The sequence below is a fragment of the Mauremys reevesii genome, linkage group 1 (genome assembly GCF_016161935.1).
Source record: "Mauremys reevesii isolate NIE-2019 linkage group 1, ASM1616193v1, whole genome shotgun sequence".
Classification (NCBI taxonomy): domain Eukaryota; kingdom Metazoa; phylum Chordata; order Testudines; family Geoemydidae; genus Mauremys; species Mauremys reevesii.
The window spans coordinates 259039903-259067803 of record NC_052623.1 but is presented as its reverse complement, the minus strand read 5'-3'; the positions used below and the strand labels follow the sequence as shown (position 1 = coordinate 259067803).

At 41.3% G+C, this 27901-nt stretch overlaps 1 protein-coding gene across 6 annotated transcripts in view; it reads left to right on the top strand.

Annotated features, from left to right (window-relative positions):
• Nucleotides 1–27901, top strand: part of KIAA1549 (KIAA1549 ortholog) — a 217881-nt gene that overhangs the window by 107647 nt on the left and 82333 nt on the right. For all 6 annotated transcript variants that reach the window (XM_039519516.1, XM_039519514.1, XM_039519513.1 and 3 more), the window contains exons 2-3: nt 13076–15859; nt 17466–17554. In XM_039519516.1, the coding sequence (XP_039375450.1) occupies nt 13076–15859; nt 17466–17554 (2873 nt within the window). The remainder of the gene's footprint in view (nt 1–13075; nt 15860–17465; nt 17555–27901) is intronic.

The window sequence follows — 27901 nt, the reverse complement described above, 5'->3', positions numbered from 1 at the left end:
ATGCAAAATATCCAAAGTCAGTAATCTTGCACAGTACAGTTCTACATATGTTTACTGTTGTTTTTTAAATCCCTGCCCTGCCCTCTTTCCCTACTTCCTGACTCATTATTCTGTCATTATTTTTACTGTATTAAAAATTTAACTGAGATCACAAGTTTCTCAAAGCAAGGATTATTTTTGTTTTGTTTTTTGGGCTTTTTAACTTGTTTATAAAGCAGCATGTACAACAATGGTGCTAAATAAATAAAAGCTGCATTTTTCTTTATCTGCCAAGGACTCAGCAGAAGGTCTTAGTTCCACTCCAGCAAAGGATGTCATTACACCAAATTCCTGAATCAGAGTAATGACTGCAGCTATTTCTACTTGCTCCTGCAGAGGAAATACAGAATCCTGAACGAAGTCAAAAGCTTTTCTCCCTTAAAATGAGTGGGACCCTTTTTGTCAGTTGCTACGGGAAATTATTTTGATGCTGGAGGAGGAGAAAAATGGCAAATTTAATGATTTTGCAGTGATAAGTCGTAAAAGTGGAGCTTGTTATGGGCCTGATCGTGTCTTACAGGATTTTTGGCCCATTTTGAGGGCAGTGTGCAGGTGCAGTACCCCCTAAGTATTACCATGAAACAGAGGTGGCCAACCTGAGCCTGAGAAGGAGCCGGAATTTACCAATGAACATTGCCAAAGAGCCACAGTAATACGTCAAAAACAACTAGGCGTACTTGTGGCACCTTTAGTCTATAAGGTGCCACAGGTACGCCTTGTTGTTTTTGCTGATACAGACTAACATGGCTACCACTCTGAAACCTGTCACCATGTAAGGCAGCTCCCCCCCACTCCCAGTGCTTCCCGCTCAACAGCAGCCCTGCCAATCAGTGCCTCCCCATCCCACCCCTCACCTCCTGATCAGCTGTTTCGTGGTGTGCAGGAGGCGTGGTAGGGGAGGCAGAGGAGTGAGGGCATAGCAGGCTCAGGGGAGGGGGCGGGAAGGGGTGGAGTGGGGGCGGAGCCAGGGGTTGAGCGGTGAGGCCCCTCCCCCGACTCCCCCGGCACAGGTTGGCCACCCTTGCATGAAAGATTGTGCTCAGAGAGGCTGGATTTCTGCCTAGGCTCTCCAGCATGCAGTGAGAATTCATCTGCTGCTACACCTCTCGTGTGAGCCTGGCCATCTCTGCTGACAAACATGAAGAGAGAGCCTTGCCACCTCTGTCTCCTTTGTTATAAGGAGCTTGCTCCCGGAAAGTCTGCAGTTGTGTCTAGCTGCTGCGCAGGAGTGCAGACTACCAGATGGGTAGCTTCTTATACTGTCTGCACCTATGGAGCAGCTGGGCACACTCTGACCCGACATGGATAAAGAGAGACTTCAGGATGTCCTCCTTTTAGAAATCTATAGAAATGTAAAGGGCACTGAAAGTGTGTGAATATTATATACCTTCTCACGCACTTTATACTTGCACTAAAGTTTTGAAATATAACCATTTATGCTTGGCCTGGTATTTTATCTCCAGCTTTGTATGATGCTGAAACTTAGCATAGACTTCTGGACTTTTGCCTTCTTGAAAGTAGACTAAGCAACTTAATTCATTGCAATTAAATTTCACAAGCACATATGTTAAATAGTGTAGACATTTTGGATCTTTTGGAATAAAAAAAGTTTCTCAGAGAAATAGCTATTGAGCATGGCCTGTGTGCATTTCAAAAGTGTGCACTGGTGTCGTAAATATAGTAACCTGTTGTGACTGGGATTCCCGGAGCGGGGGGTGGGGTGTCACTCTCTGAGATTGCTCAATTAGGGCAAACTGCAAAGAATGGGGCAGACAATCCCCAAAACTGGTGGTTATTCTAATACTTAGAGTCTCCAAGCCAGCAGTAAAAAGCTTCTGCAATACCTTACTGGTTACCCAGAAGCCAGAAATACAGTTCCCTTAAAACAAAATAATAATAATAATAAATAATTGGAGATATACCAATCTCCTAGAACCGGAAGGGACCTCAAAAGGTCATTGAGTCCAGCCCCCTGCCTTCACTAGCAGGACCACCTCAAGGATTGAACTCACAACTCTGGGTTTAGCAGGCCAATGCTCAAACCACTGAGCTATCCCTCCCCCTTGGGCTTCTACCCAGGCAGCCAAGTCAAATATGATGATGATTACTGAAAATCTTGTTCATCATATAAAAAGTTCTACCAATCTTAAAGTATCGGACACATTACCCTCCAGATTAATGAATATTTCAGATCTTACACAAATACATGGTTACAGCCAATTCTTATTAACTAAACTAAAATTTATTTAAAAAAAGAAGAGTGTGAGTATTGGTTAAAAGGTAGGGTAGGAATAGAGTTCTTAAGTCAGTTTCATAGTAGAGATGGTGAGCCCTAGACTTGCAAAGAGCCCTTTTCAGAATCAGTTCATCAGGTTATAGTCTAATGTCCAAATATTCAATATCAGGGCAGTCCAGATGGGACTGGAGACCTCAGTCTTGCGACCTAAACTTCCCTTGCACAAAGCTTAAGCAGGTCTGAGATAAAAAGGATCTGGGCATAAGATTTCTTTATATAGATCACTGGCAGTTATAATAGCCTCCTGACTGCAGATATTCCTTTGGTGAAGAACAGCAGCTTTGAAGTAGAACTACCTGTTTCCTATGTACACACAAGTAACTAGTTGCATTCATCAGCATAAGGTAATTATCCATTAAACAGTTCATAGACCATTTAGTACAGACGTCAGAGAAATATAGACAATGACATTATTACACCCAAGTTTCATCTAAATGTTAATATTTCCTTTTGATCTCTGAATCAATAGCTATAATAATAGCCAGGAACCATTTGTTTACATGGTTAGCATCTAACAAGATATAAGTAACTCATACAATTAGTATTATCTCTAATGTTCTAAAAATATATTTCAAAGCTCTAGTCTATGTAACATGAAATGGCCCTAATTACTATTTACATACTTGTCTAACACATCTCTAAAGGTTGAATCTGGATCAATTAGCCTGCTAGTTGTGTAACCCTTTCTGGCCCTGTCACACTGGTCTAGTATGACTTTCTGTGACATTCTATAAAGATTTTGCCATACTTATGGTTCAGTTATGTAAGTCCCCAAGCAAGGTAATATTCTATCAGTATGCATGCCATTATATAGAGATCAAAAACTTCAAAAAGGCCTGGATCCACTCTCCTGGTTAGTACGTGCTCTCTAAATTAGTGGGTGCACTTAAAAAGTTGTTCCATATTCTGTATTAATATAGCTGCTGTAGTACTTCATGATTTATAAGAGAAAGAAGCAAAGCAAGCTCCCTTCTCAGTCATTCCTTTACTACTTTTGTACGCCTCTCTGCAAAAAGTCCCAGGCATCCTGCTTTTCAAGTGCAAATGCCACTATAACTTGGTATTTTCTCGTGAGCCAGGCATCCAAGTAAATTTGCCCACAGACTTGATAGGAGAACTGTGTAAATGGTTTGTGAAGACACAGCATACACAGACCTGCCTGACCACAGCTAATCCAGAAAGGACAATGTTAAATGATTAAACAGTCATAGAGTCTTTGAGTTTTTGACCCTTTGAGGAAGACTTGATGATTCTACAAATGCATTTGCCACTATCATTGTGGTGAGGATTTCTCTGCACCAGGCACACAGATGGTCCCCTCCTGAGCTGCATTCAGGCATTTCCATCTCCTTTTGCTCCCTGTGGCAAGTAGGGAAAATGTTGGCAAATGTCTTTTTGAAATGGGAGGCATGCTATCTCTCAAACATACCGACATTTAAGTAATCGTGTGACTTGTACATTGCATGCAGAACACTTTACCATGTCATAATTTAGGATCCATTGTTATGTAATGCATTAATCATAATAATTTCCCGTATTGGTCTAAGTACTATCATGTGGTTGTCTCTGTTTAATGTTATTGAGCATGGTAACAGGAGGGAGCTTTGTTCCTTATCTACAGAATAAGAGCATTAAAATAGGAATGTACTGTTACAAATAAACTTCTATTACGTGTAGGTCACTGTGTCCATGCACATTCAAAAGATCATTCATGAAGTAACTTTTGTTTTGAGTAGTTTGTAGGTCCTGGTTGAGGCTTACAGACCTCTACTTACCCACTTCCAAGGGTTGTTCTGGCTTCTCTAAGAGAGAGCATTTTTATTTCTACCCTCAAAATGTAGTTTTCAAAAAAATGTATAGGCTCTTCTGTTGCATTCATCACTGTAATGTCTGAGCACCTCACATCCATTAATGAATTCAGCTTTGCAACATTCCTCTAAGGCAGGAAATTAATAGCCCATATTACAGATGGAGAACTTAGAAACAGATGAGTGAAATGACTTTCCAAAGGTCACAGAGGACGTTTGTGGCAGAGCTGGGACTAGAAATCGGATCTCTGGAGTCTCAGTCCAGTGCTTTTTACCACAAGATCATTCTTCCTTCCCTTGGAGGACAGTTTATAGATGACATTGGGCATATGATGCGGGAGTGCTGCAAGATCATAGAAATATATGTCTCCTGTGAGTTCCATGAAAAGTTGGCTGTTCCGCTGCTGGCTTATGACACACACTTGGCTGGATAGCATTGTGTAACTTGTCACAGAAGGCGTCTATATTATGGAACAATACCTCTGATTTGGTTATAGGAAGGTATAGCACTGATGTTTCTTGTCTACCAGAGGTTGTGTTGGTGTATCCACCATGGTGTATGGCCATAATCTTGTTCGTACTTGAAATCTCCAAAGGTAGATCGACCAGTTGGAATGAGCATCATGTTCTCATGCTCAGAAGTCCTTAATGACATACTTGAATTACTGGTGGGTTATGTTCTAACTCCAGTCATTACTTTGGGTAGTTTGGAAGTTAATGTTAAAGATGGTTTATCAGCATGGCTTCACTGGCAAACCCTTATGTCTGCACCGACTAAAGAGTAGTCTGCAACCTAAGCCATTGCACTCGTGCCATCCGTGACTCATCTCCTCGTAGCCACAAGTGTTCTCCTTTTACTTTTTCAAGCTGTAGCTCAGAATCATAATTCTGTTTCCTGAGCCATCTAATCTCACTTTTAATGTTATCAGCTTTGTGGATTTTGGATTGTTGCCCTGTTATCATTGCCTGGCTCAGTAACAGTATAGTTGTCCAAAGGTAACAGCATTTCTGGCAAACAAGCCAGTACTGATATTAGTCAATAACTTTGTGCAGTTCATAACATTAAAATATACCAGAGCACAGGTGGTCTGTATGTTTTTGTCCCAGAGAATAGCTGGATTGGCTGCTTTGCAGTAATGAGGAGTTTGTCTGTCGTGCAGTATGCTTTACCTGAGGCTTGCCTCCTTCCATGAACTTCACTTTATTTTTATGCTTTCTCTTCTGTCTGTCTGCTTTTTGGAGCCCCTGCGACAAGTCCTATCTATTCTTGATGAGTTGCGCGCACCATTCTGATATGTAGCAGTCTAATAATGCACTGTTGTCCTGGAGATGGCAGAAAACAATAATTTGTATTATTAATTACATGCCATTGGTACTCTCTTGTTTCTTAAGAGCCCAGCAGTGTATACAGTATGTAGAACTTTGGCTAGCAAACTTGCTATCTGGTTGTTTCAAACGCAATAATGAACAAATAGTCATAGAATTTAAGGCCAGAAGGGGACAGGAGAGATCATCTTATGTGGTGTCTGTACATCACCATCACAGGCTACTGCCTTTGTTCTGTTGTTGTTCATTCATTTACTCCATCCAGTCTTGAAGTTCACTTCTTATATAATAATCTGATCCTCTTCTGTATTGAAGGTGCCTCCCAACTTTGTAGCATCAGCAGATTTCATTAACATGCTCCTTTTTGTGCCAAGGTTGTTAAAATATTGATTGATTGGTCCCAAGTCTGATCCTTGAGGAACTCCACTATTAACATCCTTTCAGTCCGATAACTCATCTTTCAGCACCACCCATTGCCTTCTTCCCTTTGGCTAGTTCCTTACCCACCTTACAATTATTGAACTAATTCCCATATTTTCTAATTTAACTAATGATTTCCCATGTAGTACTCCGTCAAATGCTTTAGTCTAGTCCAAATATATTAGATCTACTGAATTTCCCTGATTTAAAAAATCAGTTATATTAGCAAAGAAGAAAATCAGGTTAGTCTGACACAATCTACCTTTGGTAAATGTACGTTGCATTACGTTCCCTTTTCTGTTCACCTCCATGAATGTAATTATTCTTTCCTGCAAGATTTGTTGTAAAGCTTTGCAAGCTATTGAAGTGAGACTATTAGACATTCCATTTGTCTAAGTATCCAGCACTTTCATCCTTTCTCTGTTAGTAACTTCTCCAAGGCATTTGTATCAGTAAAACTTCAGTATCCTTCACAGCATCTTACAGAAGCTTGCTCACTTCCATGACATCCGTCAGATGGCTCTCAAGCCATTAAAGACACCAGAGCATGGCAAATGTCTTGCTTGCTTTTACTGTATTGTTAACCCTTTTGTTTTGGTTTGAATAAGAACTAATGGAAATCTCCTCACAAGAAATGCCTATTACAAAGTCACAGCCTGGATTCAAAGCAACATTCCCCACCTTCTTATATTTGTATATATAAGCTTATATTGCCAGCCTGCATGCTCATTAGGTGTCTTGCAGTACTGCAACTGTTTTTACAATACAGTGTCCCGCAACAACTCTCAATTGCTTCCAGCAGAATTTGCTTAGTATTCATTCTTCCATCACTATCATAATGCCAAAAATCAACAGAGTTCTCAGAATGAATCTCTGGATGATGCACAGAGGTAGTGCAAGCACCATTGAAAGTGATTCCAGAGTCCCTGGAATGGGCATAAATATCAGCAGATATAGATTTGGACCAGTGTTCCGAGGACATGCGAAGAGATCGGCTCATAATTGCACACAGTAAGTAGATTGTAGTAATACTTGCATTTCATAATAGATATGAATAGTGTATACATTTTTATAGTTGGTGTGGTTGTTGTGGTAACGAAGCCTAATACACGTGTCTTGCTGATGCAGATGAAAATATAAGTCACAAACAAAAAACAAAGAACTGCCTCCCCTAAAGTCTTTGGGTGTTTAAGATAAGTTTGGCATTGCCATAAGCAAGTGCACAGAGAACAAAGTATGAGAGAGGATGACTGTTATGGAAACACTAGGTAAATCTTATTGTGTGTGTATACTAGATATAGAACTTACATACGTTTACAATGTTCAGTCAATAGTCTGTCACTTTATTCTTTAGTCATTGTCTGTGCACTCAAGAGGTGATTAAGAAGAAGCACAAAAACCAGGTCAAAAGATGGATCAATGTCAGGGAGGCTTCTTCTGATGGAGCAATGCACCTTGGAGTTTGTTAACCTGAACTGTATCCAAAGCACCTGCTGAAGCTTTGTGTCTGGGGAGCAATTAGCAGAAAAGGTGTTGGCCTTCATATTGGAAGGCACTTTTTCACAATCATTCCAATTACTATGCAAGTGAATCAAAATCTTTTATAAAATTCATAATGATATGGTACACTGCACTATATACTGGGTTCACAGAGATAATGGAATGAAAACTATTTGAGCAGAAAATCATCATGGATACAATTGTGATTATGTATGGGTATTAGTCTTGCACAGATTTTTTTTCCCAAGGAAGTTACAATCAAAAGATTGTTTACTGTAATGCAGTGATTTTATACTTGGTCCATGCTTTATGGTCACTCTGTTTTCTATTCATATAGTGACCCAAGGCCACATAACTGCTTCTGCCTGTATTGAGGCTCAGCGGATAAACTCAGTTCAGATTTTACCTGGGTGAGTAGTGCATATGCTGCAAGATACTGTGCATGAGCTCCATCAAATAAAATTTTATCATAGCACACATCCTTTATTGGTAGTGTCCTGCAAACTAATTCTAATCTGTTGGCATTTTTCAGATCACCAGATATGAAACTAATCACATTAATGGGTCAGCAGTTGAAAAATTATACTGGGGCATTTGCCAGACTGACTAAAAAGGAGCAGCATCATTTTTGGAAGGTGGTGGTGTTGGTAGTCTGAAAGTGTAACAAACAGACATATGAGCTAACTTTGCAAAGACTTGCCACAGTTTATTGAATTAAAGGGATTCTCTAGCAGGATGTAAACACAACTCCAGTTGGGCAACTTACTGTACCTCGATAGAGCACTTTTTGTTTTAAAGCACCGCATTGTATATGATGATATGTAATTATATTTCTTAACTGTTTAGTTCATTTTCTGTCACTAAACTGCCTTGTGTATATTTTCTCTTGTCATATGCACCATTGCAGTGGTGTGCAAGTAGCATCCCATGAACACTAGCATGACAGCAGTGGGATTGGGTGGGATAGCAGGGTGATCAGATGGCATATTTTATATGTGAAGTGTCCTGAGGTAGCTCTCTTGTGTTTGGCTGCAGGGTCAGTACTTGGATACTGAAACTCACATGGCGTATTCAAGACACAATCTGCCTTCCTGATTCACACAAGTTTCTGAAACAGCTGCCATATAGGGCTCCATCACACCCCCAGAACACCACCATGAAAGGGGAAATTGACATGCGAAGAGAAAGCAAGTAATGTTCAGATGAGGGTATAGCCTCACAGTTGGCTTTCAGCTTTTCTCATAGATGCTCAAATCCAGCCATTGCCAGTTGGATCCTGGTAGATGGGAACAGTAAAATTGTATTCCAAATGAAGTAATAGAGTAATAATTACTCGATCAGTGGCTTGTAAGTGCAGAGTAATGATCAAATGAAATGGTCACAGTATACTGCGCGGAGACTAAGAGAGGGCCACATGGCAGCATTAACATAGGTTCATATCTTGTTAGAAGCAATTAATAAACTCTAGTGTAGCTTTGACATTGAGTGCAGACATACCCCTTGATCCATCATAATTAACATGAATGTAAGTCCTTTAAAATATTGTCACGTATCAGTTGTTTAAATATCAGAACAACACACATCAGCTTTACACATGACCTCATGAAACAGCCCTACTCCCAGAGAAAGGACTCACAGTTAATGTCATGCCAAGGAGCCATGAGCAGGGCATCTCTTAGCAGTGCCCACTGTCCCATCGACATTCACATGAATGTTAACCTTGACAGCAACGTTACCAAGTTTTTCAGTTCTCTGTGCTTTGGACAAGATCCCCAGCATCATCCCTGGATCCCTAAAATGAGGACAATGTGAAAGTATAGTAGGTTTTGTACAATAGTGCACCAAACAGGTTGGTGTGCTCACTAGTGTGCTACACTGTAAAGGGAATTACCGGATTTTCTACTCGTGGGCTGTAATATCTGTGTCTGCGCTGACTGCTGACACTTACATTATGGGAACTTGATGCAGTGGTAACAGGGAGACATGTACAATAATGAATAAAAGCAGTATTGGGCTATATATATATATAGAGAGAGAGAGATCAACACTTACCGATACAGGAAATTGCCTCATCACATAAAGGTCTCATGGACTATTCATTGCTGTAGTCCAGGCTCCACAGGCAGAAAAATGTTTTTAAAGAACCCGTGGCTAATTTGGGAATTCTATACATTTTTTTTGTGAATAAAATTGGATCCTTTTGAGAGATTCCAGATCCTTTTGAGATTCCATTTTACAAGATTGCTTCAGCAGCCTGATTGTGAAGAGATGAGAAAACTTGGCTGCTCTCAGCCATGCACAATTGGTCTCAATAACCAAATGAAGTGCTCTGCATAGGACAGCTATAACAGCTTGGAAAAGAGAAGACTAAGGGGGGGGATATGATAGAGGTATATAAAATCATGAGTGATGTTGAGAAAGTGGATAAAGAAAAGTTATTTACTTATTCCCATAATACAAGAACTAGGGGTCACCAAATGAAATTAATAGGCAGCAGGTTTAAAACAAATAAAAGGAAGTTCTTCTTCACGCAGCGCACAGTCAACTTGTGGAACTCCTTACCTGAGGAGGTTGTGAAGGCTAGGACTATAACAATGTTTAAAAGGGGCCTGGATAAATTCATGGTGGCTAAGTCCATAAATGGCTATTAGCTAGGATGGGTAAGAATGGTGTCCCTAGCCTCTGTTCGTCAGAGGATGGAGATGGATGGCAGGAGAGAGATCACTTGATCATTGCCTGTTAGGTTCACTCCCTCTGGGGCACCTGGCATTGGCCACTGTCGGTAGACAGATACTGGGCTAGATGGACCTTTTGGTCTGACCTGGTACGGCCATTCTTATGTTCTTATGTTCTAACAATTTTCTGTGGGTGGTGCAGACAGAGGGAGTGTGATTGCCACCTACTGTCATGGGTGGATGGGTGGGGAGAGCTGACTGAAAAAAAAGTTATATCCAGGGAGTAGATGACCTCTCGAGGTCCCTTTCAGCCCTTCTTTTCTATAATCCTATGACCAAAGAACTCCATGTGTTTTGCATGTGTCAATTTGCTAGTCAACAAACATAACAACATGCGCCTGTATTGGGCTATTGAGCTTCATATTTCCATGCATAAACAGCAATGTGTTTGCAAATTCAGTACTGTGCTTGGATGTCTACCCAAGTATGCATGTCCAGATGGCAGTAGGCATAACTGTTTTCAAAAACTTGGCCATTATATCTTGATTGGTGTGGTATCATTCTCCTGCATGTACTACATAACTATTTCACTGTGCACTGTGTTCACTTTACTGGTGAGCATAAGAACTCAAGGAAATTCAGTAGTACTAATTTAAAAAACCAAAACAAAATGAAATCCTCAAAGATGCTCAGAATTTTTCTATGTATTATGTATCAGAGGGGTAGCCGTGTTAGTCTGGATCTGTAAAAGCAGCAAAGAGTCCTGTGGCACCTTACAGACTAACAGACGTATTGGAGCATGAGCTTTCGTAGGTGAATACCCACTACGTCGGATGAATGTAGTGGAAATTTCCAGAGGCAGGTATAAATATGCAGGCAAGAATCAGTCTAAAGATAACGAGGTTAGTTCAGTCAGGGAGGATGAGGCCCTCTTCTAGCAGTTGAGGTGTGAACACCAAGGGAGGAGAAACTGCTTTTGTAGTTAGCTAGCCATTCACAGTCTTTGTTTAATCCTGAGCTGATATTGTCAAATTTGCAGATGAACTGAAGCTCAGCAGTTTCTCTTTGAAGTCTGGTCCTGAAGTTTTTTTGCTGTAGGATGGCTACCTTTAGATCTGCTATTGTGTGTCCAGGGAGATTGAAGTGTTCTCCTACAGGTTTTTGTATATTGCCATTCCTAATATCTGATTTGTGTCCATTTATCCTTCTACGTAGGGACTGTCCAGTATGGCTGATGTACATAGCAGAGGGGCATTGCTGGCATACGATGGCATATTTTACATGGTGGACGTGCAGGTGAATGAACCAGTGATGGTGTGGCTGATCTGGTTAGGTCCTCTGATGGTGTCTCTGGTGTAGATAAGTGAGCAGAGTTGGCATCGAGGTTTGTTGCATGGATTGGTTCCTGAGTTAGTTACTATGGTGCGGTGTGCAGTTACTAGTGAGAATATGCTTCAGGTTGGCGGGTTGTCTGTGGGCGAGGACTGGCCTGCTACCCAAGGCCTGTGAAAGTGAGGGATCATTGTCAAGGATGGGTTGTAGATCTCTGATGATGCTTGGAGAGGTTTTAGCTGGGGACTGTATGTGATGGCCAGTGGAGTTCTGTTGGTTTCTTTCTCGGGCTTGTCTTGCAGTAGGAGGCTTATGGGTGCACGTCTGGCTCTGTCGATCTGTTTCCTTATTTCCTCATGTGGGTATTGTAGTTTTGAGAGTGCTTGGTGAAGATTTTGTAGGTGTTGGTCTCTGGGGGGTTGGAGCAGATGCGGTTGTACCTCAGTGCTTGGCTGTAGACAATGGATCGTGTGGTGTATCCGGGATGTATCTGGGATGAAAGCTGGAGGCATGAAGGTAGGCATAGTGGTCGGTGGGTTTTCGATATAGAGTGATGTTAATGTGGCCGTCACTTATTTGCACCGTGGTGTCTAGGAAGTGGACTTCCCGTGTAGATTGGTCCAGGCTGAGGTTGATGGTGGGGTGGAAGCTGTTGAAATCGTGGTGGAATTTTTCCAGAGTCTCCTTCCCATGGGTCCAGATGATGAAGATGCCGTCAATGTAGCGTAAGTAGAAAAGGGGAGTGAGTGAACGAGAGCCGAGGAAGTGTTGTTCCAGGTCAGCCATAAAAATGTTGGCATATTGTGGGGCCATGCAGGTGCCCATAGCGGTGCCACTTGTCTGGAGGTATATATTGTCATCAAATTCACTCTGTATTGTGCCTTTTTACTCATTTTATATACTTAGAATGTTAGCTGGCGCATATTATAGTATATGAAAAAGACAGTTGAAAACAAAGCTACTGCCTTTCAAGATCCTGTTTGCAGTGTTTTTGTAGCCCTGTTGGTCCCCGGTTATTTGACAGGCAAGGTGGGTGATGTAATATCTTTTATTGAACCACCTTCTGTCAGTGGGAGAGACAAGCTTTTGAGTTACACAGACCTGAAGAACAGCTAAGTGTTGCTCAAAAGCTTGTCTCTTTCACCGACAGAAGTTTGTCCAATAACAGATATTACCTCACCCACACTGTCTCTTTATAAATCCTATCAGTTTGGTGGGTTTAGCTGGACCAGGGATCGACAACCGTTGGCACGCAGCTCGCCAGAGTAAGCACCCTGGTCGGCTGGGCTGGTTTGTTTACCTGCTGCATCCACAGGTTGGGCCGATCGTGGCTCCCACTTGCCGTGGTTCGCCACTCCAGGCCAATGGGGGCGTCGGGAAGCGATGCGGGCTGAAGGGTGTGCTGGCCGCGACTTCCCGCAGCTCCCATTGGCCTGGAGCGGCGAACCGCAACCAGTGGGAGCCGCGATCGGCCGAACCTGTGGACGCGGACGGCAAAACAAACTGGCCCAGCCTGCCAGAGTGCTTACCCTGGCGAGCCACATGCCAAAGGTTGCCGATCCCTGAGCTAGATCATTGCTGTGCTGGGTCAAGTGTGGATTGGGAAGAGCGTAACGTTAAGCTACTCTCTCCTCATGTAATGTATTACTGTAATAAAACTTTTGTCTTTTATTTTTCAGATGGTGTATCCTTGGAGCAGCAAAATCTTTCCTTACTCTCAGTGGGATCTAAACTGCATCAAAGTACAGTAAGCAGCATAGCACACATGGCCTTAACACAAAGCACAGTAGAACCCCAGGAAAATAATTTTCTTCATGTGGTTTTATCATCACTTACCACTCCCTTTGATGTGACTTTATTTGACCAAGAAAGAATGAGCAGAAGTTCAGAAGGAAGAACTATGCCAGTGGGAGATGTCACAGTAACTAGCAATGAAGCATTTTTAAGTGACGATGGATTGATTAGCTCCTTTCTGAATGAACAGTGGACTCCTTCACTAAAGTCTATTACAGTGGAGTATCATTCAGATAATTCAGTAGAGTCACCAAGAGAAACCTTAGAAGCTGTGTTGCTAACACCTTCGTTATCTGTCCTTTTGTTGCCATATGATGAAATGAAAACAGCACAACAAATGACAACATCGCGTGCTGCCTCTGGTCACAGTCGTGCTTTCACAGAATTGAAGCCTTTTGCTCCAGATGGTATAATTCCGATTACAAGCAGAGACTTGCTATTATACCCCACAAATACAGATATTTATTTAAGTTCCACTACATCAGAGGTGGTGGTTGGACTGGTGGGAAATGTAGATGGAAGCTATGCATCTAGTTCAGACTCCTCACTGTTTTTGCCTTTTGATACTACTTCAGAAGGGTCCTCTGTTCTTACGAGACAGCTGAATGAGGATAGCCAAGTTATGCCAGATGCTTTGGCAAAAAGTACTGATCAATACACTGAAACTTATCCTGATGTGAATAGCGATGCAACAGAAACTTTGGATCTAAGGACCTATTCTGTTGCAAGCATTTCTAGGGCAGCACCTGATTTGGTAACCAGCATGGAGCCTGCTTTGTTTTCAATTAGTCTTCCATATGTGTCTTTCCCAGTTCACTCAGCTGCTGGTTCCACTGACTCTGATACTTTTGTTACTAATGACTTGTTTACACATGTGTTTTCCCATAAATCCTCCAGTACAACACCAAATTTGCCTGGCAATTTAAAAATACCAAGTCAAGTTGAGCTCTTCAGTGAGTTCATAAGCCCAGTGCCTTTCACTAGACCATATGCTTCATGTTCGTACTGTGACTTTGCCTCAGTTCCACCAGAACGAGTCTTTTCAGCAGGACACACAGAACATGATGTGGGTTCGGGTGATTATATTGAAACATTGTCATTCACAGCCTCTGGGGAAAAAGGCATTACTCCACTTACAACTGTAGTTACTGACTTGTATGAACTGGAGGAGTCATCTCCTGAAATCTTTGATACTACTTTTCCGTCAAGGCCTGTTGTTTCATTTTCTTCAAGACTTATAGAAGTCTCTGAATCAAACTTGTTTTTTTCAAACAGTGTGGATGTTGGTCTTAACATAATGAGTACAACAATATTTCCTTCCTACAGACAGCCCTCTGAGGGAATATCATTGGATATCACTTCTGTTCAATTCCCCATCCCTATTACTGAAACTGTTACTTTAACATCTGGTATTAGCGCAAAACCTTCTGATATCACCAGCGTTCTCTTTGAATCCGTGTTTACCACAAGTGAGAATGTACTGTCAGTTACAATCAAACATACAGGCCTGCTGGAATCACCTGAATTTATGCCCTCAGAATCTGTACTTTTGCTTGACAAAACACCTGCAAGTGTTTCAACAGACAAATCTTCTGTAAATATTTCAGATTTTTCATCCAACCTTTTATCAACACCATTTCTCTCTGAACCTAGCAGCTGGTCATCTTTATTCACCTTTTATTCAAGAATGCCAAGTGATTTATCAACACTATTACCTCAGGTCTTCCCTACACTGCTGGGGCCATCAGTAGTTTTTGATCATTCCTCTAGTTGGGATTCAACTGAGTTTCCTGCAACTGACAGCACAAGCGTAGAGGTTTCTCATCTCTCTCCCTGGCAGACTTCATACCTTTATTCAAATACATTTTCTGTTCCAAACACACACAATCCTGAAGTAATATCATCAAGTTTTTACTCTTACTCTTCCATGTTACTAGAAGGAACATCAGTCTTGCTAATGGATTCTGAAGTTTCATTTACCTCAATTTTCACAGAAGCTACCTCTCAGTTAGAGTCTTCACTCTTCTCCCTTGAATCAGCAGTTCCTACACTGGTGCTGTCCATTTCTGACTCAGAATCTATTCTCACCAGCAATACCTTGGTTGATGAAACACACTTGACCTCATGGTTTACCACCTTTCAGACAACTCCTGTCTTAAGCGTATCTTCGTCCCTTCTCTCAACTGTTACAGCTTCAGATGAGGATACTGGTGCTACTGCTAACCACACATTGCTTTTGACATCTCTTTCCAAGGCAACTGCTAGTACAGCACATTTTACAACAAATCCATATACGCTGTTGTTGCATACAGATGTGAACAGCATTACCGCTTCACCTACAGAGTCAGTTTCTGTGGTCACATCATTTGTACCTACACAGCTGCCTCCATCCATAAACACTTCCACTGAATTTGGCACACAAACAAAAACTAGTGTGACTAAAGTTACCAACAGAACAAGTGCTACTACTGCTACTACTACCACCATTAGTAGCATAGTTGGCCATCGTACAACTACTGAGAGCAACTCAAGTACTTCCTCATTCCCTTCTACTGCTGTAGTGGCCACGACTCCATCTGAAGCTATTATTATCACCTCTGCCATGACCACAACCCGACAACCATATGTTTGTGACATCACTGTTCCTGATACTTACTTAATCATGGCTGGTAAGATATTGCTAACTTTATTTCAATTTTTTTCTTTAAAATTATTTCAAAACTACTCCCCATTCTCTTCCCCTCCCCCCCCAAAAAAATCATAAATGAACATCACCTTCTAATGCTAATCTTATCATTTAAATTACACCCGTATGGGTGCCCAATGAACATTTGAAAGGAACACAGCATGGAATGTAAATTACTAAATGTAAACCTACAGACTTGTTTACATGTAGTTGTTATGAAGGGCCAGATTTTCAAAACTCAGCCTATATTTCCATGCATACAGCCTGGTTTGTATCCCTTGCTCATACAAATTATAAAATTTAACTGCACAAAACCTGTCCCTTGTGCACAAGTGGAGTGCAAATGGTGCTTTAAAATTGATCATGCGTACATGTAGGCATAATTGCAGCTCCTTTATGATTTTGGTGTTAAATTTATAGTATTCTTACAGAACTGTTATGCAGAATCTTTTAATAGCATGGTGGAATAAGTTTCCCTTTGAAGATATTGGGACTGTTTATAAATGCCATAATTTAAAATAAACTTTAGAACATGTGAAACTAAAGTCAGTTTTTCTAAATAGCTTTAACATTTTATTTTGCCATGTGAAAATGAACTATGTACCTGTATTTGGATTATTTTAATTGGACTTGGTGTGGTTATGATCAGAAAAGTGACTTTGTATGCTTAAAAAGAAAGTTGCCTTGTTACGGCCAAGCTAATATACTACAGTTGTGAAGGAGCCATATTTGATGTCAATCAAGAAAAAACTTCCATTTAAGGTTTATGGTCAGAATGTGCGCGTTTGATGTATAAAACAGAAAGAACAGAGTTTCATTTTTTTCCAGATAAGAGGGCGAGTTGGCTGTGCTAATGTTAAGAAAGATTATGGGGGGAGGGGGCTTGGGGGGGGGACTTGTAAACAGAGCAGTTTTACTATGCAAATATTTGATGGAGAATAAATGCAAAACACCAAGATGCCATTTTACAGTTGCTTTCAATAATCACTGTCATAATTTAAAGTGTGGTTATGGTTAGTAATGCACCTGTGAGTAGTTTTAAAGTACCTTCTTATTCAACAGTCTGCCTCCATGTGTAATCAGTGCAGTGTTTGCTTGCTTTTTTTATTTTTTTAAACAAAAATAACATTGGGTTTTTTTTAAAATGCCTATTAGTAGTGTATATCCAACACAGTTATTTGCATTCTATTCTGGCTTATGCATCATCTACAGAATTGTTAACTGTATTACAACAGCAGAATCTTTATTACAAGTGCTCAAATAAAAAAGAACGCAGTTTGCCTTTCAGATCCAGTTTGAATTTCTAGTCCATCTGTTACAAAGGTAATTGTTTTTACTAGCAGACGAACAAATTTGATGTGGAAAAAGTTGTGAGAAAATAACCACAGAATCCATGAAGCTATTTATAGAGTCACCTTTTCAGGGTATAATTGCACTTCTATCTGCATCTTATCCCTGTGTCTTATGCCTCCAACACACTTGACCTCATTATCTGCCTTGTCATGCATCAAACAACTGAAAATGCAACATTGAACCAAAACACCATAGATTAAGCTAAAATGTACTTACTGACTCTTGTTAATTTCCAGTGCTGGCCCGCAGAGCTGTGCTAGAAAATGTCAGTGATTCCATCAAAGAAGTGCTGAGAGTTCAGTTCAGGCGATCAGTAGAACTGGAGGTAAGTGGTACCAAATGTGTATGTTCTTTGCTTAGTATAATGCTATAGCATGGTGTGGTTTTGTTTTTGTTTTTAATTTTCCTATATAAAATTAAAAACACAAAAAACTGGTGATTCTATAGCACAGAGGAATTTTGTTTGAGGTTAAACAGGAATACCATATACATAAAACATCTTTTCTTGCATTTTTAGTGCAAGTGTTACATGAATTGTTACTTATATTTTCATAATGTGACAGATTTAGAGAAGCGCGCCTTCCTCTCTGGCTTGGATAAGCAATGCTCCCCCACAGCTCAACCTCTTTATTGGCTGCTGTGTTGAGAGCTCCCCCACGTGTTTCAGTCCACTTTAACCCCTGCATAGATTAATATCGAAAGGTGAACTGAAAAGCGTATACTGTCTAAAATATCAGTTCAGGGCTCCGTCTTTCTCCAGTGCCAGCTGATGACATCCCAAGCACTTAAAACAAGGCAGGGAGTCTTCTCCATAGCTTGTGCTCATTTATGTTTTAGTGATATCAGAGCTTGCAGGGAAATGTGGAATCCTGAACTCAAGACTTGGTAGGCTGAAGAACATAAGAAATAATTTTAAGTTGTTAAATGTCATATTTAAGTTTACAGATAGGTAAGTCTGGGATATTCAGTAGTGTTTTTCCCTCTCTCCTCTGTGATGTTGAAGTTTTGTGTTTTTGTGTTTTGTTTGTTTTAAAGGCTTAGACCCCCTCCAGGTTGGGGCACAAATCAAGTTTGGGAATCATAGGACCTTGAGAGGTCATCTAGTCCAGTAGTCCCCTGCACCCATGGCAGGACTAAGTATTATTTAGACAATCCCTGACAGGTGTTTGGAGATTTTTAAGAGCAGGTTAGACAATGATGGAGACTCCACAACCTCCCTTGGCAATTTATTTCAGTTCTTAACTACCCTCACAGTTAGAAGGTTTTTCCTGAAGTCCTTCTAAACCTCCCTTGCTGCAATTTAAGCCCATTGCTTCTTGTCCTATCCTAAAAGATTAAGAAAAACAATTCTTCTCCCTCCTCCTTGTAATAACCTTTTATGTACTTGAAAACTGTTAATATGTCCCCTCTCAGTCGTCTCTTCTCCAGACTAAACAAACCCAATTTTTTCAATCTTCCCTCATAGTTCATGTTTTCTAGACCTTTAATAATTTTTGTTGGTCTTGTCTGGACTTTCTCCAATTTTCCACATTTTTCCTGAAATGTGGTGCCCAGAACTGGACACAATACTCCAGTTGAGGCCTAATCAGTGCCGGAATAGAGCAGAAGAATTACTTCTTGTCATCTTTATATAACGTTTCAACATGGTTCCCAAGGCTAAAAAATCAGTGTAAATTGGGACTTAAATTAAAGGCTGCATTCAGCAAAAAGTGCCCCTTCTAAAAAAATTCTTTGACAGACCCTAGAAGTAGTTTTTTGGGTGGCAGACACAATGCTGACTTTAGTCTCTGCACAATCAGATACTCTAAAATTTGAAATAATTGCCATTGTTATGTAGTCGTGGAAGAATCTGGCCCCTAAAGACTGAGCAAAGTTTAATTTACAGTTTATTACATAGGGTTTAATTGTATCTTTGTTCTGGGATGTTACATTTTGAGACTAAGGGTAACTAACATAGTAATGCTAACAGTAACTCTTTGGGGCCAGCTCAGCTTAGCATTTTGGGTGTATTTCTGTTTACCTTAAGAATTACTGGCTTAGCTTTCTTTCATTCTTAACTATTATTGTTGACTCTACTGAATATTTTGAAGAATATTCAAAACATCTGCTGTTTATACTCAGTGTTGTCCATTCAGCAAACCAAGTTTTATAAACAAAGAGTTTTTCTCCAGCTTTCTGTTAATTTGACCATAATAGCTCAGCACAGATGCAACATCTCATTCTGTGCAAGATTTCTTTTTTAATTTTCCCAGCTTTCCTGGGTGTCTGAAGGCTTGTCTTAACTGCCTAGTTAACTTGAGTTATAGTAACTTGATTCTCGTCCACTACACAAACCCTTAACTTGAGTGTAGTGGTGCTTGTAACTTGAGGTTCCTGGTCTGTTGGGGAGTGGGTAAGCGAAAGCTCAAGTTAACACAACTCTGTGTTAATCTGAGTGTAGATATCAATTTAACTGCAATGAAGACACAGCTTGAGGCACAAGAAGATTCAGCAGCTTGCCCCAAGGTCAGAAAGGGAGTTAGTTACTCAGTTATGATTTGAATCTGGGATAATATTAACTCCCCAAGCCTTGATGCTTTCCTTATAAACATTGTTTAAAGAGAAACTGGCCCTACAACTGTACAGATTTATACAGTCTAGCAAAGCCTCCTTTGATCGGACAAATCTCAAATGTGTTGACCATCAAGTTGTGTTGCAAGTGCAACCCATATGAAAGATTTGTCTTTGCTGCAAAGTTATGTTGAGTTATAACTTAAGTTTTGTTTCTGTCTGCTCGTGCACAGTGATGTTTTAAACTCAAGATAGCTGGCCTGTCAGGGTATTGATTGAAGAATGAGTGCTGCAGATGCTCAAGCTACTGCATTGGCTGCAGCTAGAGTCTGCTTGAGTGCTGACAGGTCTCTAATGCTGTCCCAGAATTCCCCTTGGGACCTTTGTTGTGTTTACCTACCTGCTCCCTGGTTCAGGACTGAAAGTTACCTCCAGTCAGTATAAATAGCCTGCTTTGGTTTTCAGACACTGCCTTAGCATGCAGCGTTCTGCACTTCTTCAGATCAGATGGCATCTGGTAGAGCATCCTAAGCATGCATCTAGCTGGCCTGAGTCTGACACCAATGTTCTTGTGGACCCTGTGGTGTGAGGCCAGTCAGAATGGCTTCAGATCCAGGACCAGACATCAAAAGTCTTATAAAGCTACCTCCAGTAAGCTTGTTGAAGACGGGCTTCACTGGACTAGAGAAGATAAAATTCATGAAGAACCTGTACTGCCAGGCAAAGAACCACAAGGCCTAGCCTGATGACTTCCCTAGAATGTCCCCATTCTCTGAGGAGCTGCACTAGGTGCTCAGCAGTGTCCCAACCATGGAGCCCGAGTACACCCCAGACACCTCAAGGGCCCCCTGGAATGTGCATGGGCTCAGAGGAGGAACTGGAGCCATGGTCAGCACCAGCCACAGCAGTCTCAGTTGAGGCAGAGCAGATGTTTGCCACGTCCATTCATAGCCAGTCTGACCCCGTTCAGTACTTCTAGGACCTGTTTGGGGAGGAGATGGAGAAACGGACTGAGGAGAATGCCGCAGAGGAACCAGCATCACCTCAGTTGGGTAAGGGAGTGAGTGACTTGCCCTTGTTATGGCTAGGGGGGATATGATAACATAAGGGGGCTGTTGTTGCCTGTTTAGGACCAATCTCTGTTACTGTAGTGGGGGGTGTTGGGTGCTGGAGGGCAGACTTCTATGTTATACTGGTTTCAGGTTCACTTGAGGGGTAAGGGGAGAAATATCATCCAACTGGACATGTACAGTCCAAGATGAATTCTGCATGGGGGAACAAGATTTTAAACATGCAAGCAGTGATTTTTTTGAGGTGCACACCCCTGCAGGTGAGCAAAGCCATGGCTATTAATACAAGCCGAGCAATGGTCGCAGACACAGCGAGAGGGTGAGACTAGCATGTCTGCAGAATGCGTGTACAGCAATGTGTTTTTTCTCTCACTACCCTAGCATTATGTTTTTGGACGCAACCAAAGCTTTAAAAAAACAACACCAAAACACTAGCCTAGGAAATAAGTCCATTGCATGGTCTTTGGCAGTATTAAATCCAGAGCACTTGCAAAGTCTCTTGGAAATACTGGTCTGTGGTCTGGCTGCCAGAGTGGAAGGAGGTAGATTGCAAAGGCACATCTGTGATAGTTCTGTGTTACTGCCTCTAGTTCAGCATCCTGTTTATACCGGCCCAGATTAGTTCACTAGTCCCCAGTCATCAGTCTGCCCATCACTCACCAGATGATGAAACAGCTTCCTGGCATAGATGGGTGGTTATCTTCCAGAGTCCTGGAACACCTGATCAGTGATCTCAGGCAGGTTCACCTCTTCCATTGCCAGCACAGCTTGAAATAACAGTACTGTCATGGGGTTAATGTTCTGTCGTCCCAGGCCTGTCCCTCCCACACCCAAGTCCCTAACCCCCCTTTTTAAAAAATGAAATTAAAAAAATTATGTGACTGTATAAAGCATTTGCCATTGTCGGGGGCAGGGGAGGGAATGCTGGAACTGAGTAGCTTCAGAGTAGAGAAATGCAAAGTTGGAGGACAATGAATGCCAAGGAGGTAAAAGTTGTGACTTTTCCCTCACTGTGAAGTTAAAGGAGAGAAACTTTTCTTTTTCCCCCCCCGGGCAGAAAAATAATGCATTGTTTTTCAGGACCATCTGCCTCAGTGCAGGTGAGACATCCACCTAGGAGACCACTGACAGTGAACACCAGGGTCCAGAACCTCTGAAGGAAAAGGAAAAGGATAAAGGACAACCTGCTGCGCAGGGACTTTGTCCGTAGATGAGACTGCCTTTTTAAGCTCCTAGGGAGATGATAGAACAGGACTGGCAGAAGCAGGCTGCAGCTGAGGGGTGCTGGAGAGGAAGAAGGTGGCTGCAGACGACATCACCCATGATTGTACCATGAGGGAGCAGGACCATGAGGAGTAGAGGGATCTGTCAGAGCATATGCTGGGACAGATGGCCAGCAGGTTTCAGTACAACTTGGGTCTGGACCCTGTCCAGGTCAGCCTCCTGCTGTTGCCTCCCCTCCACACTAACATATCCTGCAGCCAGTGACCTCTGCATAAGGGGTAACCCAGTCCATAGATGGGAGGGAGGGCACATGGTCAGCTGTACCCTGTGCACACCACCCTGTGCAGGCACTGCAGAGTGACAGCAAGTACTCTGACTATGTGCATTTTCATTACACGGGATGTGGTATTGCACCCCCTATGCACTTGACTACGTTCTGACAGCTGTACTGTCAGTGTTACTCTTTCAATAAAATCTTTTGCTGTACAGTCCCTTGGTGTGTAAGTACTTTGAGAACAAGACAGAGAGGAACTGTATTGAACTGCCTTGAGTGCAGGGGACTGGACTAAATGGCCTAGTGAGGTCCCTTCCAGTCCTACACTTCTATGATTTTAATACTCTCATAGCTTGACAATACGTATACAAGCACATGATTCTCATATAGATGCAGTCCATTATAGTAAATGCTTATCTATCTTATTTTCACCTTCCAAACCAAGAAGTCCGTTATTTCCCTCTCTCTTCCAGGCCCAGCTTTAGCTGATGCACATTGTGGCTGCCTGTATCAGACTTGTAAAGCAGTGCGTTCATTGTTCCAGTCTTGCCCAAAGTATTCCCTCTTAACCTCACATATGTCGTGCAGAACACAACGTACCCCAATGACATGAATGGCATTATAGAAGCTGCAGTCTAAATAGTTTGTAGGCAACATTATCTGACCTTCAGTCAGCCAAATGTACCACCATCCTGCAGCAGCACATGGTATAATTGAACCTTCTGCCAGATGGCCTCACATCTGGGCAGGGCTTCATGAGCCAGGTCAATAGAGGATAAGCTGGTTTCCCAAAGTAACAGAGGACACAGACATCCTATTGATATCCTACTGGGTGGGAGTAAAGTCCCCGCTTGTCAAATTTCAAAAAGGCAGAATCTCTGGAATGCACTAGCATCATGGTCCCTGGCCGTGAATCCCATGAAGTTGCATGTGAACCTCCCTCTGCGGTCAGCCAAGGACGGCTGAACAATGGAGTAGCATGCTTTCTGGTTTATGTAGTCATGCGGTCCTTGTGGAGCATGCAGATAATGGGCACGTTTGTACCACCAGTGATGCCAACACAGTTCAGGTAGCCAATTTGCTCGAAGACCACTATTATTTCATGAACATTTCCAGTCTTCACCAAACTATAATTCACTAAAGCTATAATTGCTTTGCAAACCTCCATCACCACAGCACTGATGATTGACTTCCTGATGCCAAACTGATTAGCCACTGACTTGCATCAGTCTGGGGTCGCCAGCTTCCAGAGAGCAATAACAACACACTTCCATACTAGTATGGCCTGTCTCATCTGCTTATCCTGCCTTTAAAGTGCTGGGAAAAGCTCTTCACACAGCTCCAGGAAGGTGGTGAAAGTTCTGTGTCTGCTGCTGGTCATCCCAGGTCTGCGTTACATTGCAGTCCCGCCACTTGGTGCTTTGGAGCAGCTGGTCAGCATAGAGAGAGTTCTCAGGTACGACAGTCTGCATGAGCTGCTCCCCAGAAGACCTAATACCTCACTTGGCTCATTACAGCACCTGCGTAGAGTGACCTGATGTCCCATTTTTAAAGGGAAAGTCCCGTGTTTTGGGACTTTTTCTTATATAAGCTCCTATTACCGCCCACCCCCGTCCTGTTTTTTGCCACAGTTGCTATCTGGTAACCTTACACCTGCGTGCATGCAGTAATTCTAGTATAGCCAGAGTTACCTTTGCAGTGTGGTTACTGTCACCCAAGGCAGGCTAGCTCAAGTGGAGAAACTCAAATGTTGTAACTCGAGTTAACTCTGAAGTGACGACCTATCTTAAGAGTGTGGATCTTTGTCACCATCTGGTAGCTGGTCCACATAAGAGGTTTGAGTTTCTGCAACATTGTTTAGTCCTATGGTTTAAATGGTAGAAGTTCATCATTTTAACTGTCAAGGTCCTGGATTCAAATCCCTCTGTTAGCCTAAGCAATTGGTTTTACAAGGCTCCTCTACCTTCCTGGGCTTTTTCAAGGAGGATAGTGATGTGGATTAAAGGGATATGGTATGGTGTGGTAAGAGTGGCTATCTAGGCTTCTGGTAAGCTCTTTAATTGGATTATTTATTTTTGCTAATTGTGAATAGTTATGACTGGCAACTACTATTATTTGTTTATATACTTTACATTGTATGTATACTAATAGTCTGTGTAGCTTAGAATAGGTGTTTCTGCAGTAGATCTGCAGAATAAACCATTTTGAAACGAAATGTCCTTTCTCTTCTCCATTTAGACGAATCCAGTGATTCCAAACTGTGGGCCATATCCTCATCTGCTGTAAGTCTGTATGGCTGAATTGAAGTCAAAGGTTCACTTCAGTGGACGTACACTGACTTACACTAGCTGAGAACTGGCCCTGTATGTTTCAGTAATATGAGAAACTTCTACTGACATGGTGATGTCAACTGCAATAAAACCAAACATATTGCTAAATATTTGTAAGATGACTGGAGTAAACATTTGATATCCTGTCCCTTTATGATTTTTCTCTTTCAAATTCATTCCTTTCATGTCCACTATTGCCATGCAGAGCTCCTGATAGGATATATTGGCCCTAAGGCTGCTGGGAGTCAGCTCTTCTTATAAATAATGCAGCTAGTCTTCCGAGCCTTGGTTCATCATTTGCAAATTCTTTCTAATCAAAGGCAGAGAACATCTCTGTAGAATAAGTCATGCTTATGTTGCACTAGAAGAGTACTATCGTATGTGTTTTCTCTTAATGACGCATTGGGGGTGGCTGTTTTTAACTGCATAAAACTGAAGTATTCTTGCTTCCCTAGTCTACCAGAATAAAATTTCATGTCAGTAATGGAATAATGCCAAGGTTTTTAGGCTTTAAAATTAACAGCTGTCCAATATAGTAACATGTATTAATGACTGCAGTCATGCAGCTTTCTAAACAGATTCTTCCTTGGTGCTTAACTTAACCAAGTAAACACATTTAACTTTTTTTTTCCCCCAATAGTGTCATGAACTGGTTTATGTATAGTACAACTTGAGGTAAATGAGTGCATTTTGTTTTTAATATTTCTTTTTTTACATCTCCTATTATAGCTTACAGATGTTTCTTTTTTACAGGGTGATGCACAGTAAAATAGGAGGTGGTTTTGTTAAATTTAGCATAGTGGCAAGGTATCCTTTACAAAAATAAAATGTTTGGCCGCAATTTGATGTAACTGCTGCTCAGCTGAAATATGAACAAATGTTAAACAGGAATTGAAAATGCTTTCTTTCAACTTTTGCAATCTGAATTCAGGAGACTGTCAACTCTGTGCTGCATAGGGCTTATGAGACTAGTTGATCAGTTCTGATTCCATTCTATGGAAGGCAGTATACAAATACACATTAGTCAGGTCATTATAATATTTATTTATGTTTTAAGACGACTTCTTATCTTGTTAGTGATTTAGGCCAAAATTTTCAAACCTGGCTGTCTAAAGCTAGGCACTTAAATGATAGGTATCTAAATAAAAGTGGCCTTGTTTTTCTGAGGTGCTCTTGTGCCTCCCATTAATTTCAGTGAGATCTGTGCTTGTCACTTCTGAAATTTAGGCTGTTTTTGTTTAGGTGCCTAAATATGGTTTGAAAATGTCACCTTTAGGATGTTAAGCTGTACATCCTTGCGCACACAATGATTCAAAACATAAAAAGCTTTGCATTTCACTTTTAACACCAACTGGCCTTAGTAAGAGACCTTTGGGAAATAAAATGCTTTCTAGGGATACTTTTTATTATCGGACACTTGGTCCGGTGGTGGTGAAGCATACTACTTAGACTTTTGTCTTGGGCCTGTAATGGTTCTCTTCTCATTACCTTCCTCCATCTCACACTTCTCAAAATCTTTCAAATTATTTTTCTTTTGGATTTATTGTCCACCTCCTGCTATGATGAAGCACAAAAATGGACTCATTTGGTGTGTATTGACTGTTCAGACTAAATACTTTATGAAAAATTTGAGGGAGTTTGGGAAATAACAATTTTTTTCTTCCCTGACCACTGAAGTGTCAGACTAGAGTACATCAGTATCAGTGCGAGCTATGCTGGGCTGTTCTCCTTCTGCATGTTTTACTTTAGAATATGCCAAATAATTGCAGCTGCAGGATGGAAAATTCTGTTTCCTCTTTTTTTCTTGCTGCCTTCTTTTGTAGGTAATAGACAACATTTCTCTGGCATTTCTTCCCTATTTCACAAACTGAAGCTGCTGAAAACATTTCTTCTTGAGATAAAAGGGTAAACTTCAGGCAAAATGGGTTGAAGTATCTGTTTATATTGAACTAATTTGAATGCTACAGGTCTGGATCCATTTAAAATAAAACCCAATGGCAGCACACTTTTGGCATCTAATTACAAGGAATATAGGGAGATCTGTATATATCAGTCTTGAGACCATATTTTTTCCCTTGATACTTGAGGTTGTTTCTTGCTGGGTTTGTTTTTTTTAAATCTTTTTTTAATAAATCTTGTTAATTTTGTTTATCAAAAAGAAGAAAAAGCTGTCTCTTGTGTCCTCTGAAAATTAATTTCTATTGATTTGTGCTTCCATAGAGATCTCAATAAGAGACATATAAGCTAGGATTTTGTAGCACTTGTGTGCTCTTCCACAAAGCTGATGCTCAGCTTCAAATTCTTCAGAGTCGCTCATCATTTGGGCAAGGTCTGGAGAGAGCTGGTGTCTCCCTCTGTAAAGATGTGGAAGTGTATCTGAAGTCTTAGGGCTCTGGTCTTGGCTTTTTGTGTAGAAAGTGTGTCACAATGTGATCATGTGTGGTAGATGTAGGGAACTGGGAGTGTGAAGAAGCAGCCGGGAAGTAGGTGTGTTGATTGGGTTAGGGGACACTTCCTCTTGGAGAAAGAAACACTGTAAAATACTCAAATTAAATCCTTCACCTTGTTTTTGTTTTAGATAATGTTGTACGGATATACAAAGGTGCCTGATTTGAAACCTTCACTTGGTTTTATAGTAAATCCTCTATTTAGATCCTCATCTGTTATGTGATGGCTATAGATCTTCAGAATAGACGGCTTAACTCTAGAATTATCTTCTGAAAGGAATAACAGGAGATATATGAATTGTGGGAAGCTCCTATTGGTGATAGCTGTGCTGAAATAAGGGGGAGGAGTGTCTTCTGGGGAAAAAAAGTGTATGTATATGTACACACACAAAATTGTATTATATCTATAAACTATATTGTGTGTATATTGCTTCCTGCATATCTCTCTCTCTCTCTCTCTCACACTCACACACACACACACACACACACACTCTCACACACAGTCAGTGGGATGTATACACTACCATATGTGTGTCCAGTATGCAAGAAGCCATGCTGGTGATTCAGTAAGTAGCCAGTTGTTGGTATGGAATCTATAGTGCCCTCCAACATCGTATAGAGGGCGAGATATTTTGTGCTGCCAGAGATGCTACATAAAACTGAAGTCCAGACCACTTTGTGGCCATTTAAATTCCCACAGTACTTTTTGCAAAAGCAAAGATGATGTACTGAACCAGTGGCTCTCAACCTTTCCAGATTACTATACCCCTTTCAGGA